The sequence below is a fragment of the Melanerpes formicivorus genome, unplaced genomic scaffold, assembly GCF_026170545.1.
Source record: "Melanerpes formicivorus ecotype bairdi unplaced genomic scaffold, bMelFor1.0.p_v2 SCAF_14, whole genome shotgun sequence".
Lineage (NCBI taxonomy): Eukaryota > Metazoa > Chordata > Aves > Piciformes > Picidae > Melanerpes > Melanerpes formicivorus.
This window is the reverse complement of record NW_027142366.1, coordinates 19,327,585-19,343,124: the sequence shown is the minus strand read 5'-3', so window position 1 is coordinate 19,343,124 and position 15,540 is coordinate 19,327,585. Positions and strand designations below refer to the sequence as shown.

Genomic DNA, 15,540 nt, shown 5'->3' with positions numbered 1-15,540 from the left:
AAATCTGTTTAGAATCAGCTCTGGTTTTCCTTGTTACACCCAGCTGTGGATCTGTTTCTATTTCTCCACTCTTCTGCTCGAGGATCTGCAGCTAACTTTTCAAGGCACAGCCTGGAACTGCCACACTTGGGAATGCCAGCTGCTGCTGTGCAGGATGCTCTCACCCACAGGGATGCTGAGCTCCTATATCTCTGCAGGCAGAGGGGTGTGAGTGACATTGCCATACCTCTTCAGGCAGGAAAGCCCTGAACACCCATTGTGGAGGAGCTGCAGTTTGTACTTAGACCAAAGGTTCAATTCATGTGTCAGATCTCTTCCCAGCTTATCAAACATTAAACCAAGAATGTATTTGTCAGAGCAGCATATATCACATGCCACAGAATCCAACCCAGCTTCATTTTGCTTCCTTAGTCTGAGCAGGAATAACTCAAGCAGTTGCCCCACGTTGGCTAGGCACCACTCCCTGCCAGAGCAGGGTCACCTAAAGCAGGTCACACAGCAACACATCCAGGTGGGGTTGAAATCTCTCCAGAGATGGAGACTCCCTCACCTCCCTGGGCAGCCTGCTCAGGGCTCTGCCACCCTCAGACTCAAGCAGTTCCTCCTCATGTTCTCTCTCTGGGTGCCCCTGCACCCAGCAGCCTTCATCAGCTGCTCAGATGTCTCCCTCCTGAGGTGGCAGCACTTAAACTGAGCTCAGCAGCAGTGGTGGGACTGTGAGCTCCAGCTGAGCAGTTGGACTTGATGATCTCAGAGGTCTCCTCCAACCTCTAGCAGTCCTCTGGTGTTATGAAACTGTCCCTGTGCATCTCCTCTGGCTGTGTGATGATCTGCCTCCTCTGACAGAGGCATCCACTGGAGACTGGTGGTGCTGAGGACCATGGTTTAGTGGTGCCCTTGGCAGTGCTGGGTTGGACTTGATGACCTTAAAAGTCTTCTCCATGATGTAGCTATGATTCTGTCACTCCTTAACTCCAGGCCCTGCTGGGCTGGTGTGGGGAGGCAGGGACCTCACTGGAGTTCACTCTGACAAGCTTCAACCATAACTTCCTGCCTCTTCTTCCTCTGGGACTGGCCTGGAAAAGGACTGGGTGAAGATCATCATTTCTCTTCCCATCTCACCCAGCACTTAAGGCTTTCAGAGGGAAATGTTGAGTTAATCTCTGCTTTGGCCTCCCCTGCCACCTTCCAGCTGTCACACCCTGCTGCTGGGGTTCCTCTGTCCCCACCAAGGCTCTGAGGCCCTGCTCTTGTTTCAGAAGTGAAGAGTTTGAGACTGATGGAGACACCTTCTCTTGCAGCACCATCCCCTGGCTCAGGATTTGGCCAACCTCCCTGCAGCATCTTCATGAAGGCAGTGGAATTCCTGCTGAAGGTCAATGCTGTCCAGGTCAGCTCAGTGAGGAGTGGAGGGGTGGGAAGTGACATTTGATATCTGCTCCAAAGAGCTGGGGGCTGCAAAGGAACATAAATCCCTTCTCTGAGATGGCTTCTTCGGTGTGAGGCTGCTGGAGGCCTGGAGCAGGCTGCCCAGAGAGGTTGTGGAGTCTCCTGATGTGGAGAGCTTCCAACCCCCCCTGGGCACTGTGCTGCTGGGCAGGGTGCTGTGGGTGCCCTGCTGGAGCAGGGCTTGGGCTGGGGGAGCTCCAGAGCTCCCTTCCCACCCCCACCCTGCTGGGGCTCTGTAAAGTCAGACAGGAGTGAGTCAGTCCTCCTGCCACCACCTCCTAGGGGTGCCCATGGCCTGCTGGCTCTCCTCACCACCACACTGTGCTGTCCTCCCACAGTTTGCTCAGAGGGCTCTGGCCCATGAGCTGCTGATCCTTCAGGGAAGAGCCTCCTGTGCCTACTACCTGGCCCTGGCCCAGACATATTTGCTGAAGGAAGATCTCCCCAGGTGTGAGGAGTGTCTCTGTGAAGCCACCAAGATTGACTACATTGTAAGTCTGGGAGTGCTGCTGGGGCCCTGAAGCAGGGCACTGGCCAAGCAGCAGCCTGCCCTGCAGCCTGCCCTGCATTCCTTCTGGCAGCCTACAGCAGCTGCTGCCCAGGACAACTCAGGCTGTGGCTGCAGCACTGCCCTCCTCATCACCCTCCTCACTGCTTGCCTTCTGCCATCTCCTTGCAGCCAGGTGGCATTCCTCAGCCAGGGCTCCTCTGGCTGCTCTGCTGCCTTTCCTTTTCGCCTTTGGACCCCAGCCCCTTGCCCCCTGTGGCAGTCAGGTTCCTGCTGTGGGGAACGAGGCTGCTGTTCAGCAGAGGGGGAGGGCAGCTTGGGGCACTGAGGGGAAGGGAAGGCAGGAGGAAGCTGACACCTCTGGATGCTGTTTGCTTGCCCAGGAAGCCTTGCACCATGCAGGCCACCACACCAGGAAGGGCTGGAAGGAGCTCACACTGCTGGTGGTGTGCAGGCAGCCACTGGCTCTACACAAAATCCACTCTGCTATAACCAAACACTGCCCAGCTCCTCCCTGCTGCTGCTTGCAGGTTCTCTGCCCCTCTCCCAGGCCTCTCCCTCCCATCTCTGAGCCATGGCTCACTCTTGGATTTCTGTGTGCAGAATCCAAACATCTGGGCTCAGAAGGGGCACCTGAGCTACCTGAGGAGGGACTTTGGAAAGGCAAAGGAGAGTTATGAGAGAGCCATCAGCTTCCTGCAGGAGCCTGAGGATGTGCACTTTGTCTACCTGCGCCTGGGCTCCATCTACTTGGAAGAGAAAGAGGTGAGAAGCCAGGAGGAGTGCTGCCCACTGCAGGTGGATCCCAGCAGCCTGGGGCTGGAAGGGAGCTCTGGAGCTCACCCACCCAAGCCCTGCTCCAGCAGGGCACCCCCAGCACCCTGCCCAGCAGCACAGTGCCCAGGGGGGGTTGGAAGCTCTCCACACCAGCAGACTCCACAACCTCTCTGGGCAGCCTGCTCCAGGCCTCCAGCAGCCTCACAACAAACAACTTTCTCCTCCTGCTCAGCTCCAACCTCCTGCCTGACACTTTCTGCCCCTTGCTGTCCCTTCTGCTGGCCCTGGGCAGCACTCAGCAGAGCCTGGCCCCAGCCTCTTGCCCCCCCCAGCTCCTTTAGCTCTTGCTGAGCATTGCTCAGCTGCCCTCTGGGGCTGCTCTTCTGCAGTGCTCAACTCTCCCCATATGGATCTGCTGCTCTCTGCCAGCTCCAGGTTGCAGCTGCAACATCTCTGGGTGCTGCTGGGCTCAGCACCTGTTAAAGGGTTTAGAGTAGAAGTCTTGTGAGTAGCATCTGAGGGAGCTGGGGGTGTTGAGCCTGGAGAAGAGGAGGCTGAGGGAGACCTCATTGCTCTCTGCAGCTCCCTGAGAGGAGGCTGCAGCCAGCTGGGGCTTGGGCTCTGCTCCCAAGGAACCAGGGACAGGATGGCCTCAAGTTACTCAAGTTCAGGTTGGCCAAGAGGAACAGTTTCTTCCCTTGAGGGCTGTCCAGGGCAGTGGTGCAGTCCCCATCCCTGGGCGGGTTTTAGAGCTGTGTGGCTCAGTGGTGCTGAGGGCCAGGGCTCAGCGGTGCTGAGGGCCAGGGCTCAGAGGTGCTGAGAGCCATGGCTCAGTGGTGCCCTGGCAGTGCTGGGGTAAGGGATGGACTGGGTGACCTTAAAGGTCTCTTCAGCCTAATCAGTGTTGTGATTCTGTCCCCACAATGAATCCCAGAATCAAGCAGGTTGGAAGGATGAAGGTCACCTCTCCATCACTGCTTTGGTACCTGGCACCACAGAGCCACCCCAGTGGGGGCAGTGGGCCTGCTCTGAGCCCAGTCAGAGCTGGGGTGCTTGGGAGCCCTGTGGAAGTGGGGTGCCAGCCCTGGTTGTGTCTCTCCCTGCAGCACTGCCGTGCCAAGCAGACCTTCCTGCTCGCCTGCAAGAGCTCTGCCTCCTGCCTCACCTGGCTGGGGGTTGGCATCGCCTGCTACAGGGTGAGTAGGGCAGCTGCCTCCCCCCTGGGGCACACAGGGCAGGGCTGCTCTGCATCATCCCCTTCACAGAACCACAGACTGCCCTGGGCTGGGAGGGAGCCTCCAAGGGCCTCCTGTCCCAGCCCCTGCAGGCAGCAGGGACAGCTCCAGCCAGAGCAGGCTGCCCAGGGACACAGCCAGGCTGAGCTTCAATGGCTCCAGGGATGAGGCCTCAAGCACCTCCCTGGGCAGCCTGTGCCAGAGTCTCCCCAGCCTCCCTCTGCAGAGCTCCCTCCTGGTGTCCAACCTAACTCTGCCCTGCTCCAGTTCCAGACCACTGCCTCTGCTCCTATCCCCACAGCCCCTTCTGAGCAGTCCCTCCCCAGCTGCCTGCAGCTGCCCTGCAGAGATTGAACTGCAGCTCTGAGGTCTGCCTGCAGCCTTCTCCTCTCCAGGCTGCACAGCCCCAGCTCTCCCAGCCTGGCCCCACAGGGGAGGTTCTGCAGCCTCTGAGCATCTCTGTGGCCTCCTCTGTCCCCTCTCCAGCAGCTCCAGGTCTCTCTTGTGCTGGGGGTCCCATACCTGGCCCCAGCCCTGCAGGTGAGGTCTCCCCAGAGCAGAGCAGAGGGCAGAATCCTCTCTCTCCAGCTCTGGCCACCCTGCTTTGGATGCAGCCCAGGCTGCCCTTGGCCTTCTGGGCTGCTTTACCTTCCTGTGAGGTGAAGCCTGGCTGCCAGGAACCAGTGCTCCTGAAGGCCCCCATGTGCTGTGTGCTCTCACACTCCCAGCATGGCACCCTTGGGGGTGTCAGAGGACAGGTCCCCTGCACAGCTGCTCCTGGAGCAGCAATCCCTTCCCTCCTCAACCCACTCTGGGTCTGCCAGCTCCTCCCTCCCCAGCAGTGTAATGTGGGCCTGGGCTTTGCTCCCAGTGGCTGCCTGACCTGCATGTCACCAGCAAGGCATGGAGCAGGATGTCAGCAGAGAGGAATCTTGGTGCTTTCCCTTCCCAGAGCAGTCCAGCAGCTCTGAAGGGCTGCCAAGGGCAGCCAGCCACAGCCACAGCCACCAGCAGCCTGCTCTCTCCTGGAGGTACACCTCACAAGGGTCCTCCACCAGAGTTTGGCCGAGGGAAGCAAAGAGGGAAGGAACTTGAACTTCCACTGCCCCCTTGGCCTAATGTCCACCTCCTGGGATGCTGTGGACTTGAGCCAGAGCTGGCTGCAGCCCCCCAGGCATCAGCTACCCCTGCCTCCTGGGGAACAGGCATCAAGAAGAGAGTCATGTTTGAATCCTCATCCCTGGAGGTGTTTCAGAGCTGTGCAGGTGTGGTGCTGGAGGCCATGGTTTATTCCCAGCCTTGGCAGAGCTAGGGAAAGGTTGGACTGGGTGATCTCAAAGGGCTTTCCAGCCCTTTCTGTGGTTCCCAGGGGATGTAAACTCAGCCTGGCTCCCAGGGGCGTCAGGAGGCAGCAGTGAAAGCTTCCTGCTGCAGCCCAGGGAGCTGGGTGCTGGCACTGGCTTGGCTCTGCCCCAAATCCTCTCCCTGCAGCCCTGTCAGGGCTAGATGCATCCCTGCTGGGTGCTTTGCTGCAGTGGTTTCTTTGGCAGTTCTGAAGCCCCTTCTGCCTGCTCTCTGCCTTTTGTGCATGTCTCTCCTCTCTCTCCAGCTGGAGGAGCTGGTGGAGGCAGAAGCAGCTCTGTCTGAGGCCAATGCCATAAGTAACACCAATGCTGAAGTGTGGGGGTACCTCACCCTCATCTGCCTGCAAGTGAGTATCCTGACAGCCTGGGGAGGGTTCTCAGCATCTGTCCTTCCCCACTGCCTGCCATCACCTGATGGTCTCACTCCCCTGGGGCACCTCCTTGGGGCTGAGCTTTCTCATCCAGGGAGACCTGGCAGGTGTCCTGCAGGGTGGTGTCCTCACCAGCAGCTCTTGGCTCGTTTCTGCAGGGAGGTCGGGAGCTGGAAGCACAGCAGTGCTACAAATACACCCTCAAGGTTTGTGCCTGGGAGGTGCTGGGGCAGGGCAGAGGCTGCCAGGGAGTGGGAAGGGAAACGACCCAGGGTGGCTCCTTTTAACCTGAGTTCACTTGGATGATGTGGCACAGCAGATGGGATGTCTTCTAGCCAGGTGGCCATGAGCAGCAGTGGTGTGGCCAGCAGGAGCAGGGCAGGGATTGTGCCCCTGGGCTGCTTTGGACCTCTCACTCCAGGGACATTGAGGAGCAGGAGCAGGGCAAGAGAGCTGGGGAAGGGTCTGGGGAAGAGGGCTGGGGAGGAGCAGCTGAGGGAGCTGGGGGTGTTGAGCCTGGAGAAGAGGAGGCTGAGGGAGACCTCCTTGCTCTCTGCAGCTCCCTGAGAGGAGGCTGCAGCCAGCTGGGGCTTGGGCTCTGCTCCCAAGGAACAAGGGACAGGATGGTCTAAAGTTACCCTATGAAGGTTCAGGTTGGCCATGAGGAACAATTTCTTCCCCTTGAGGGCTGTCCAGGCCTGGCCCAGGCTGCCCAGGGCAGTGGTGCAGTCCCCATGGCTGGAGGGGTTCCAGAGCTGTGTGGCTGTGGTGCTGAGGGCCAGGGCTCAGTGGTGCTGAGGGCCAGGGCTCAGTGGTGCTGAGGGCTATGGCTCAGTGGGGCTGAGGGCCAGGGCTCAGTGGGGCTGAGGGCTGTGGCTCAGTGGGGCTGAGGGCCAGGGCTCAGTGCTGCCCTGGCAGTGCTGGGGTAAGGCTTGGACTCGATCTTAAAGCTCTCTTCCAGCCTAAGCGATTTGCTGATTGCACTTGGGAGATGCGGTGTGGGCACAGCCCGGAGCTGCTGCCCTCGCCGCTCGCCCCCGGCCCTCTCTCAGCTCCCCGCCGCCAGCGCGAGGCCACGGCGGTGCCAGGCCCCGGGAAGGGGCAGGGGGAGGCTGGGAGGGCTGTGGCCGCCCCTGCCCTCGCCTGACCCCTGCTCCCGTCTCGCTCTGTGGCGCAGCTGGGCCTGAGTAACGAGGAGTTGCTGCGGGAGATCCACGACGCGCAGCACCGGCTCGGTCTCGGCAATCCGTCCCTCTGAGCCCCGCGTTCCCCGCGGCAGCCGCACGGCCCCCCGCAGGCAGCCCAGCCCCGCCACGCCCGGTCCCGCTGCCCCTGTCACATAAACTCCCGCTCCCCGAGCCCTCGTCTCCGCCTCTGCCGCGACCAGCCCGGGGAAGCCGGGAGGGGGTGGGGCCGGCGGGACGGTGGCCACAGAGGGACATTCCCCGCGCGTCCGAGAGGGGTTTGGGTGGGATCACGTGGCTTGCGCCTGCTCCGCCCCGCGGGGCGTGGCTGCGGGCGGCGCGCACCGATTGGCGGCGGCCGCGCGGGACGGTTGAGCCGGCGGCGCGCGCCATGGCGGCAGGTAGCGGCGGGCGGGGAGGGGAGGGGAGGGGAGGGCAGGGCGGTGCGGGGCGTCCGGGGGGCATTGACGAGTTGGCGGCAGCAGCGGGGGCACCGGGCGGGTTCGGAGCGCCGGCGGTAGCGAGGGCGTCACGAACATGGAGGACTCGGAGCACAGGGGTGAGGGGGGCGGCACCGGGCTCGGGGCATGGGGGTCTGGGGGCTCGCGGGTGACGGGGCTGTCGTACAGCGTGGAGGGCTCGGAGCGCGAGGGTACCGGGAGTGTCACCGAGACCTGGGGGCTCGGGGCACTGAGAGCTGAGCACGGGGGTAAGGGGGGCGTCACCGGGGCTGGGCGGACTCGGAGCATGGGGGGAACGGAGGCGTCACCGGGCTCGGGGGAGCTGGGAGCCCGGGGGCAATGGCAGCGTCCCCGAGCACGCAGGGCTCGGAGCATGAGGATAACGGGGGTGTCGCCGCGGCTGGGGGCCCTTGTCTCGGCGCATAGGGCATGGTTCCGAGCACAGGGGTGGCACCGAGTTTGGGGGTGCCAGGGCACAGGTAATGGGCACTGTCGCTGGGCAGAGAGGGCTTGGAGCACGGGGGAAGCAGGGCTGTCATTGGGCTGAGGGTACAGGGGTGGCACTGGAGCTGGGGAGACTTGGAGCACTGGGAGAGGGGTCCGGGAGGGGCACGGTTCAGGGCATGGAGGCAGCAGGGACATGACCCGGCTCAGGACACAAGGGTGGCACTGGGGCCGGAGGACACTAGGATGTGGATGTGAGAGGGTGGCAACAGGGCAGGGCACCTCGGGATGGGGGCCATCAGCGGGGTCCCTGGTACGGGGTGCCACAGAGGGTGCCTGGGCAGGGGTACCACCCCTCACCCCTCCCCCGGTGCCAGCAGCCTGGCAGCGCCCATACCTGAACATCTTCAAGCACTTCCGCGTGGAGGAGTGGAAGCGCTCGGCCAAGGAGGGGGACGTGGCCACCCTCACGGTAATGGGGACGCCGGCGCCACGGGGGGTGGGGGGCACTGCCCGCGGGTGGGTACCCCCCAGCACCTCTTTACCCTGCCTTTGGAAGGATGCCAGGCTGAAGGGAACTGTCTACCGGATCCGGGGCTCCCTGCCCGGCAGCAGCTACCTGCAGCTGCCCCGTGCTGGGACGCAGTCGCTGGGGCTGGTGGGACGCTACCTCTACCTCCTCTTCAGACCCCTGCCCCACAAGCACTTCCTGGTGCACCTGGATGTCACCACCGAGGTAGGTGACAAGCAGCAGCCTGGTGAACCACCAGCACGGCTCAGGTGAGTCAGAGAATCACAACTGTCAGGGCTGGAAGGGAGCCCAAGGCTCAGCCAGCTCCAACCCCCTGCCATGGCCAGGGACACCTCACACCACAGCAGGTTGCTCACAGCCACCTCCAGCCTGGCTGCAAACACCTCCAGGCAGGAGGCTGCCACCACCTCCCTGGGCAACCTGTGCCAGGCTCTCACCACCCTCATGGGCAACAACTTCTTCCTCACAGCCAATCTCAATCTCCCCACTTCTAGTTCTGCTCCATCCCCCCCAGTCCTTTCCCTCCCTGACACCCTCCGAAGTCCCTCCCCAGCTTTCCTGGAGCCCCCTGCAGATGCTGGAAGGCCACAAGGAGGTCTCCTGGGAGCCTTCTCCTCTCCAGCCTGCACAACCCCAACTCTCTCAGGCTGTGCTCACAGGAGGTGTTCTGGGGGACTGTGTCAGAGTCTCCTCACCAGAGGTGGCCTCTCCAGGCTGTGCTCCTGGCACCCAGGCAGGGCAGAGGAGTCCTCAGCAGCCGAGGCCCCCAGGGACACCCAGGTTACAGATCCACTGCTACCCACACAGCCTCTCCAGCACAGCCAGGGGCAGCTGACAGCAGAGGTCTGCAAACTGGTTGCTCCTCTTTGCCAGTGAGATGCCTTCTACAGCCCTGGCACCCAGCTGGCACCCAGCTGGCACCCCAGCACCCACCGATCTCGCCCTCGTCGGCCTCCCACGTCATGAAGCAGCAGCTGGTCTCAGTGTCCCACACACAGATCTGCCCTGAGCTGCTGCCACTGAACAGCAGAGGGCTGGCACCATAGCACAGAGAGGTCAGCTCCACTCTCTCAGGCTGTCAGTCTCTCAGAAGGGCCTGAGGGAGGCAGCAGAGGTCTCCTGCGCTCGGGGGTGCGGAGCGTGGCTGCTTTGTGGCTGCCGGGGCTGCAGGTGGTCTCCATCCTTGCGGTGTCCCTGCGGGGGACAGAGGCGGCGGCGCCGCTGCCCTGCAGCCCCTCCCTGCCGGAGCCAGCAGGGTGGCTGGAGCTCCACCGGTGTCTCTGTCTCCCCAGGACAGGCAGGAGGTTCGCATCTCCTTCTCCACCCTCTTCAAGGAGTTCAAGTTCACAGCCACCTGGCTGCAGTTCCCCTTCGTGTGTGGAGCTGCCGAGGGCTCAGCGCTGGGCACCGGCGCGGCCGGGCACGGTGAGGAGCGGGCACGGTGCTGCTGCTGCTGGGGACGGGCTGGGGGCTGGGCTGGCACAGCACTGGGCAAGAGCTGACTTCATAGTATCATAGCATCATTCAGGGTTGGAAGGGACCACAAGGATCAGCCAGTTCCAACCCCCCTGCCATGGGCAGGGACACCCCACACTAGATCAGGCTGCCCAGAGCCTCATCCAGCCTGGGCTTAAACACCCCCAGGGATGGAGCCTCGACCACCTCCCTGGACAACCCATTCCAGGGCTTCACCACTCTCATGGGGAAGAGCTTCCTCCTCACCTCCAGCCTGAATTTCCCCACCTCCAGCCTGAATCTCCCCACCTCCAGCTTCATTCCATTCCCCCTAGTCCTATCACTGCCTGAGATCCTGAGCAGTCCCTCCCCAGCCTTCCTGGAGCCCCCTGCAGATCCTGGAAGGCCACAATGAGGTCAGAAGCTGATGCACTCGAGGGTCCTGGCAAGGAGCCCCTCAGCAGCTGTGACTCCTGGGAGGGCTGGTCTTCATTCCTCTGGGTGCAGTGCCAGGCTGGGCCTGAGCCCACAGCGGCAGCAGGGCTGCTTCTCTGCATTCCCCATCCTGGCACCACTGCCCTGCAGCAGATTCACAGAATGGTTTTGGTTGGAAGAGACCTTGAAGCTCACCCAGTCCAAGCCTTGCCCCAGCACTGCCAGGGCAGCACTGAGCCCTGGCCCTCAGCACCACAGCCACACAGCTCTGGAACCCCCCCAGGGATGGGGACTGCACCACTGCCCTGGGCAGCCTGGGCCAGGCCTGGACAGCCCTCAAGGGGAAGAAATTGTTCCTCATGGCCAACCCAAACCTGCCCTGGGGCAGCTTGAGGCCATTGCCTCTTGTCCTGGCACTTGTTGCATGTGAGAAGAGCCCAAGCCCCAGCTGGCTCCAGCAGAGAGCAAGGAGGTCTCCCTCAGCCTCCTCTTCTCCAGGCTCAACACCCCCCAGCTCCCTCAGCTGCTCCTCCCCAGCCCTCTTCCCCAGACCCTTCCCCAGCTCTCTTGCCCTTCTCTGGCCCCACTGCAGCCTCTCAATGTCCTTCTTGGAGTCAGGGCCCAGAACTGAGCCCAGGATTTGAGGTGTGGCCTCCCCAGTGCCCAGCCCAGGGCTGCAGTCCCTGCTCCTGCTGCCCCCCCACTGCTGCTCCAGGCCAGCAGAAGCTCTGAGAGATGTTTCCCATCTGTCCCATCACAGCCAAGCCCCCCCAGTGAGAGTCTTGCTTGAGGAGTCCTTTCTGCTTTACCCTGTTGGTGTTGGGTCCTGGGGGGTCCCAGGTCTGTAGGATCCTTTCCCATTTCCCTGCCCAGGTCTCGGGGGAGCTGCCCCTGCTGGCGTGCGCTGGACCTGCCTGGTGCTGGACCTTCCCTCCATCCTCTCCCTCTACCTCAGCCGCAGCTACAGCCACCTGAAGAGCATCAAACTCTGCTCCAGCCTGCTGGTGAAGAACCTCTGCACCAGTGACCTGCTCTTTTACCCAGGTGGGGACCTCGGGGTGGCCTCTGCTTTCTCCTGTGACTTCAGCCCAGCCTGGAGGGAGCCTGCAGAGGTTTAAAGCTGGCAGGGGCTTGGCCCTGGTAGGGCAGGAGGCTGCTGTCACTGCAGCCATGGGATGTGAAGCAGAGAGGGCAAAACACTCAGGGTGATGTTCAGCTTCCACATGTGCTGCTGAGCATCATCTCCTGGCCTGTGGAGGAGGCTGTCCTCATTCTCCAGCTGAGCCAGGGCAAAGCTTAATCTCTCACCGAGGTCAGGGTGGGACAAAACCCTAAAGGTGTTCCCAAGCCTCCCATCCCCCAGGCTGCAGCTTCTGTCTCCTGCTGGGGCTTTTCTCCCCAGATTTCTCCAGCCTTCTTTTGTTACCCAGTGTGGCACAGAGACTTTGGTCACAACCTCAGCTTCTGCCTCTCTCCTTAGGGGCTGGAAACCTGCCCAAACCCCAGACTGGAAAGCAGCAATGAGGACAAAGCTCAGCTGCTCCTTTTGACCTCCTGAAGCTTAGATCTTGAAGGCTTTCATGAAGTCATAAAGCAGGAAGGGAAGCAAAAAGGGAAATGATGGCAGAGCCTTAACTCAGATCCTGGCAAGCTGCTGAGCCATGGAGCAGAGCACAAAGTGACTCCTGGGCCTGGGGGGGTTAGAAATCCAAACCAAGGGTTGAGCCTCCAGGGTCATCTTTGGAGGTGGATAGCTTCAGGAAGAGCTGAAGAGGACCAGACCTGGCCAGGCTGGAGAGCTGGGGGAGGGCAGCTGGTGAAGCTCAAGCAGAGCAGGTGTGGGATCCTGCCTCTGGGGAGCAACAACCTCCTGCAGCAGGACAGGAGAGGGAGGACCTGCTGGGAAGCAGCTCTGTGGAGAAAGACCTGGGAGTGCTGGGGACAAGAAATTCCCCAGGAGCCAGAAATGTGCCCTTGGGGCCAAGGAGGGCAATAGGGTCCTGGGGGGCATGAGGAAGAGTGTGGCCAGCAGGGCAAGGGAGGTTCTCCTGCCCCTCTGCTCCAGTGAGGCCACAGCTGGAGTCCTAAGGCCAGCTCTGGGCTCCCCAGTTCAGGAAGGACAGAGAACTGCTGGAGAGAGGCCAGGGCAGGCTGCAGAGCTGCTGAGGGGCCTGGAGCAGCTCTGGCAGCAGCAAAGGCTGAGAGCCCTGGGGCTGAGAGCCTGCAGAAGAGCAGCCCCAGAGGGCAGCTGAGCAATGCTCAGCAAGAGCTAAAGGAGCTGTGGGGGGCAAGAGGCTGGGGCCAGGCTCTGCTGAGTGCTGCCCAGGGCCAGCAGAAGGGACAGCAAGGGGCAGAAAGTGTCAGGCAGGAGGTTGGAGCTGAGCAGGAGGAGAAAGTTGTTTGGGGTGAGGCTGCTGGAGGCCTGGAGCAGGCTGCCCAGAGAGGTTGTGGAGTCTGCTGGTGTGGAGAGCTTCCAACCCTCCCTGGGCACTGTGCTGCTGGGCAGGGTGCTGGGGGGTGCCCTGCTGGAGCAGGGCTTGGCTGGGTGAGCTCCAGAGCTCCCTTCCAGCCCTGCTGGCACTCTGCAGTGCCCCTGCACAGGGCTGTGTTGGTTTGCTGCAGAGCTCAGGGCTGTGGGCTTTGTTCCCTGGGTGTTTCAGAGGGTCATGGTTTGTGGTTGTGTCCCATGGGCAGTGTGACTTCAGGCAGCTGCACAGCCCTTGCAGAGCTGATCTCTCTGCCTCCACCCTGCTGCCAGGTGTGACCTTCTCTGAGGCAAGGCAGGCTGGCCTGCTGTGCCCTGGGGTCCTTCCCATGCCACGGGAAATGGCATTCCCTGTGCCCAAGGGCGGCAGCTGGCATGACCTCTACGACTACATCAGGTATGGCTGCTCCTGGCTGTGGCTCCAGGCCCTGGGGAATGCAGGGTGGGGAACACTGCTGATGGAGTGACAGAGCTGGGGCTTGGGGGAGCCATTTGGGTACCCCCAACCCTCCCAGCAGAGGGCTTCCAGCCTCCCAGCACTGCTGTGGCCTCCTCTGGCCCTGCTCCAGCAGCTCCCTGCCTGTGCTGTGCTGAGGGCTCCAGAGCTGCCCCAGCCCTGCAGGGAGGTCTCAGCAGGCACAGCAGAGGGGCAGAATCCCCTCCCTGCCCCTGCTGCCCACACTGCTGGGGAGCAGCCCAGGCCAGGCTGGGGCTGGGCTGGCAGCACTCAGTGCCAGCTCCTGGCCAGCTCTGCACCCCCAGCACCCCCAAGGCCTTCCCCACAGGGCTGCTCCCAGCCCTTCACCCCCAGCCTGGCTTGGTACCAGGGGTTGCCCTGACCCAAGAGCAGGACCTTGCCCTTGGCCTTGTTGATCCTCATGAGGTTCACAGGCACTCCCCAGGTCCCTCTGGATGGCCTCTGTCCCTCGGGTTGTGCCCTGCCCCACTCACCTTGGTGTCTCCTGCAAACCTGCTGTGGGGCCTGGATCCCACTCTGCACATCGCTGATGGAAATATTTGGGGGAGGGGCAGGGAGGGATCCAGGCAGGGAGTTCCCAAGCTGGATTCCTGGGTGCAGTGTCCCAGTTCCATGACTTCTTCCTCTGGTTCTGCTCAGGTTCCCATCTGAGGGCTCTGAGCTGCCCTTCAGCTGCATCAGGAGGAGCTGCCCTGAGCCAGTGGCAGGTAGGAAGGCTGTGGGCAGCAGCCCTGGCTGTGCCAGCACAGGTGGGTGCTTGGCTTTCCAGCAGGGCCCTGCCTGCTTCTCTTGTCACCCAGGTGGGCAAGTCTCAGCAGACCTCATCTGCCAGCCAGTGCTCAGCAGGGCAGCCCAGGACAGAGTGTGCCTCAGCCCTCACATAACCTGTCCCCAAGCTGTAAGTCCCCAGGGAGCAGTCTGTGGCTTCCTCCTTGCTGCCTCCCCTGCAGCTTTGCCTCATGCTGTGTCTTTGAGTTCCCTGATTCTGTCACTGTCCCCCATGGCATCCTCCCAGCAGGCTCTGGGTGGTGATGGGGGCTGGCAGCTGGCTGAAGGACAGGGCTCAGGGAGTTGTGGTCGGTGGGGCAGGGTCTGGTTGGAGGGCTGTGGCTGGTGGTAGCCCCAGGGGTCAGTGCTGGGCCTGGCCCTGTTCAATATCTTCATCAATTGTCTGGATGAGGGCTTGGAGTGGAGCCTCAGCCACGGTGCTGCTGACACTGAGCTGGGAGCAGGGGCTGCCCCTGCCCCCTTCCCCCTGGCTGGGCTGCCCTGCCCCCCCCCCACTCTGGCTGTGCTGCCCCCCCCAGTGAGCCCTGGGCAGCTGGGCAAGGAGAAACCCAATGGGATTCAACAAGGTAGGGTCCTGGCCCTGGGGGAAGAACAACCTCCTGCATCGGCTCTGGGTGGGGCTGAGCTGCTGGGGAGCAGCTCTGGGAGTGCAGGGGCCCTGAGCCAGCAGTCTGCCCTTGGGGCCAAGGAGCCAATGGCCTTCTGGGGTGCATCAAGAAGAATGTGGCCAGCAGGACCAGGGAGGTTTTCCTCCCCCTCTCCTCTACCCTAGGGAGGCCTCATCTGGAGTCCTGGCTCCAGTTCTGGGCTCCTCAGTTCAAGGACAGAGAACTGCTGCAGGGGGAACAGCAAAGGGCTCCAAAGCTGCTGCGGGGCCTGGAGCAGCTCTGTGGGGGGGAAAGGCTGAGAGCCCTGGGGCTGAGAGCCTGCAGAAGAGCAGCCCCAGAGGATCTGATCAGTGCTGAGCAATACTGCAAGGGTGGGGGTCAGGAGGGTGGCACCAGGCTGCTGGCAGTGGTGCCCAGAGACAGGACAAGGGGTGAGAGGCACAAAGTGGCACATCAGAAGTTCTGAGCATGGGGAGGAACTTCTGTGACTGAAGGGTGCTGGAGGCCTGGAGCAGGCTGCCCAGGAGGTGCTGGAGTCTCCTCTGGAGAGCTTCCAAGCCCCCTGGGTGGTTCCTGTGTGTCCTGCTCTAGGTGGCCCTGCCTTGGCAGGGGGCTGGGCTGGGTGGTCTCCAGAGGTCCCTTCCAAGCCCTGCCAGCCTGTGGTCCTGTTTAGGATGTTGCAGCTGCTGTGGGCAGGTCAGAGCCTTGCTGTGGGCAGGGTCTGTTGGCCACAGCCCTGCAGATCCTGTCTGGGTGGTACAGGCTGGTGTAGCACAGAGCAGAGAAGGTAAATGCCAAGTACCTGCTCACCTCCAGCCATCCATCCTGCCTGCCTCAGCTGGGGCAGCCAAAGGCTGTGTGAGGAAATGAAGCCTGGAGGCTACAGACCATGGCTGGGTGCCCCCAGGGAGAGTGCAGTGTGTGGAGCCCAGGCCATAGGCACCTGCCCTGGCTGCTGAGTTTGC

At 62.2% G+C, this 15,540-nt stretch overlaps 2 protein-coding genes across 6 annotated transcripts in view; both read left to right on the top strand.

Annotated features, from left to right (window-relative positions):
* Positions 1–7,125, top strand: part of CFAP70 (cilia and flagella associated protein 70) — a 39,353-nt gene extending 32,228 nt beyond the window's left edge. For 3 of the 5 annotated variants that reach the window (XM_068147288.1, XM_068147286.1, XM_068147287.1), the window contains exons 22-28: positions 1,302–1,390; positions 1,788–1,940; positions 2,561–2,722; positions 3,841–3,930; positions 5,579–5,680; positions 5,863–5,910; positions 6,666–6,852. In XM_068147288.1, the coding sequence (XP_068003389.1) occupies positions 1,302–1,390; positions 1,788–1,940; positions 2,561–2,722; positions 3,841–3,930; positions 5,579–5,680; positions 5,863–5,910; positions 6,666–6,851 (830 nt within the window). In that variant the 3' untranslated portion in view covers position 6,852. Of the gene's footprint in view, positions 1–1,301; positions 1,391–1,787; positions 1,941–2,560; positions 2,723–3,840; positions 3,931–5,578; positions 5,681–5,862; positions 5,911–6,665; positions 6,853–6,881 lie in introns of those variants that run through there. The other 2 variants (XM_068147289.1, XM_068147290.1) reach the window with 2 other exon arrangements.
* Positions 7,126–7,174: 49 nt separating this feature from the next.
* WDR90 (WD repeat domain 90) overlaps positions 7,175–15,540 on the top strand; it is a gene marked incomplete at its 5' end in the record, with an annotated part of 56,244 nt that continues 47,878 nt past the window's right edge. The window contains 8 exons of the mRNA XM_068147380.1: positions 7,175–7,289; positions 8,174–8,265; positions 8,353–8,529; positions 9,618–9,750; positions 11,089–11,259; positions 12,974–13,097; positions 13,818–13,885; positions 13,979–14,076. Of these exons, the coding sequence (XP_068003481.1) occupies positions 7,175–7,289; positions 8,174–8,265; positions 8,353–8,529; positions 9,618–9,750; positions 11,089–11,259; positions 12,974–13,097; positions 13,818–13,885; positions 13,979–14,076 (978 nt within the window). The remainder of the gene's footprint in view (positions 7,290–8,173; positions 8,266–8,352; positions 8,530–9,617; positions 9,751–11,088; positions 11,260–12,973; positions 13,098–13,817; positions 13,886–13,978; positions 14,077–15,540) is intronic.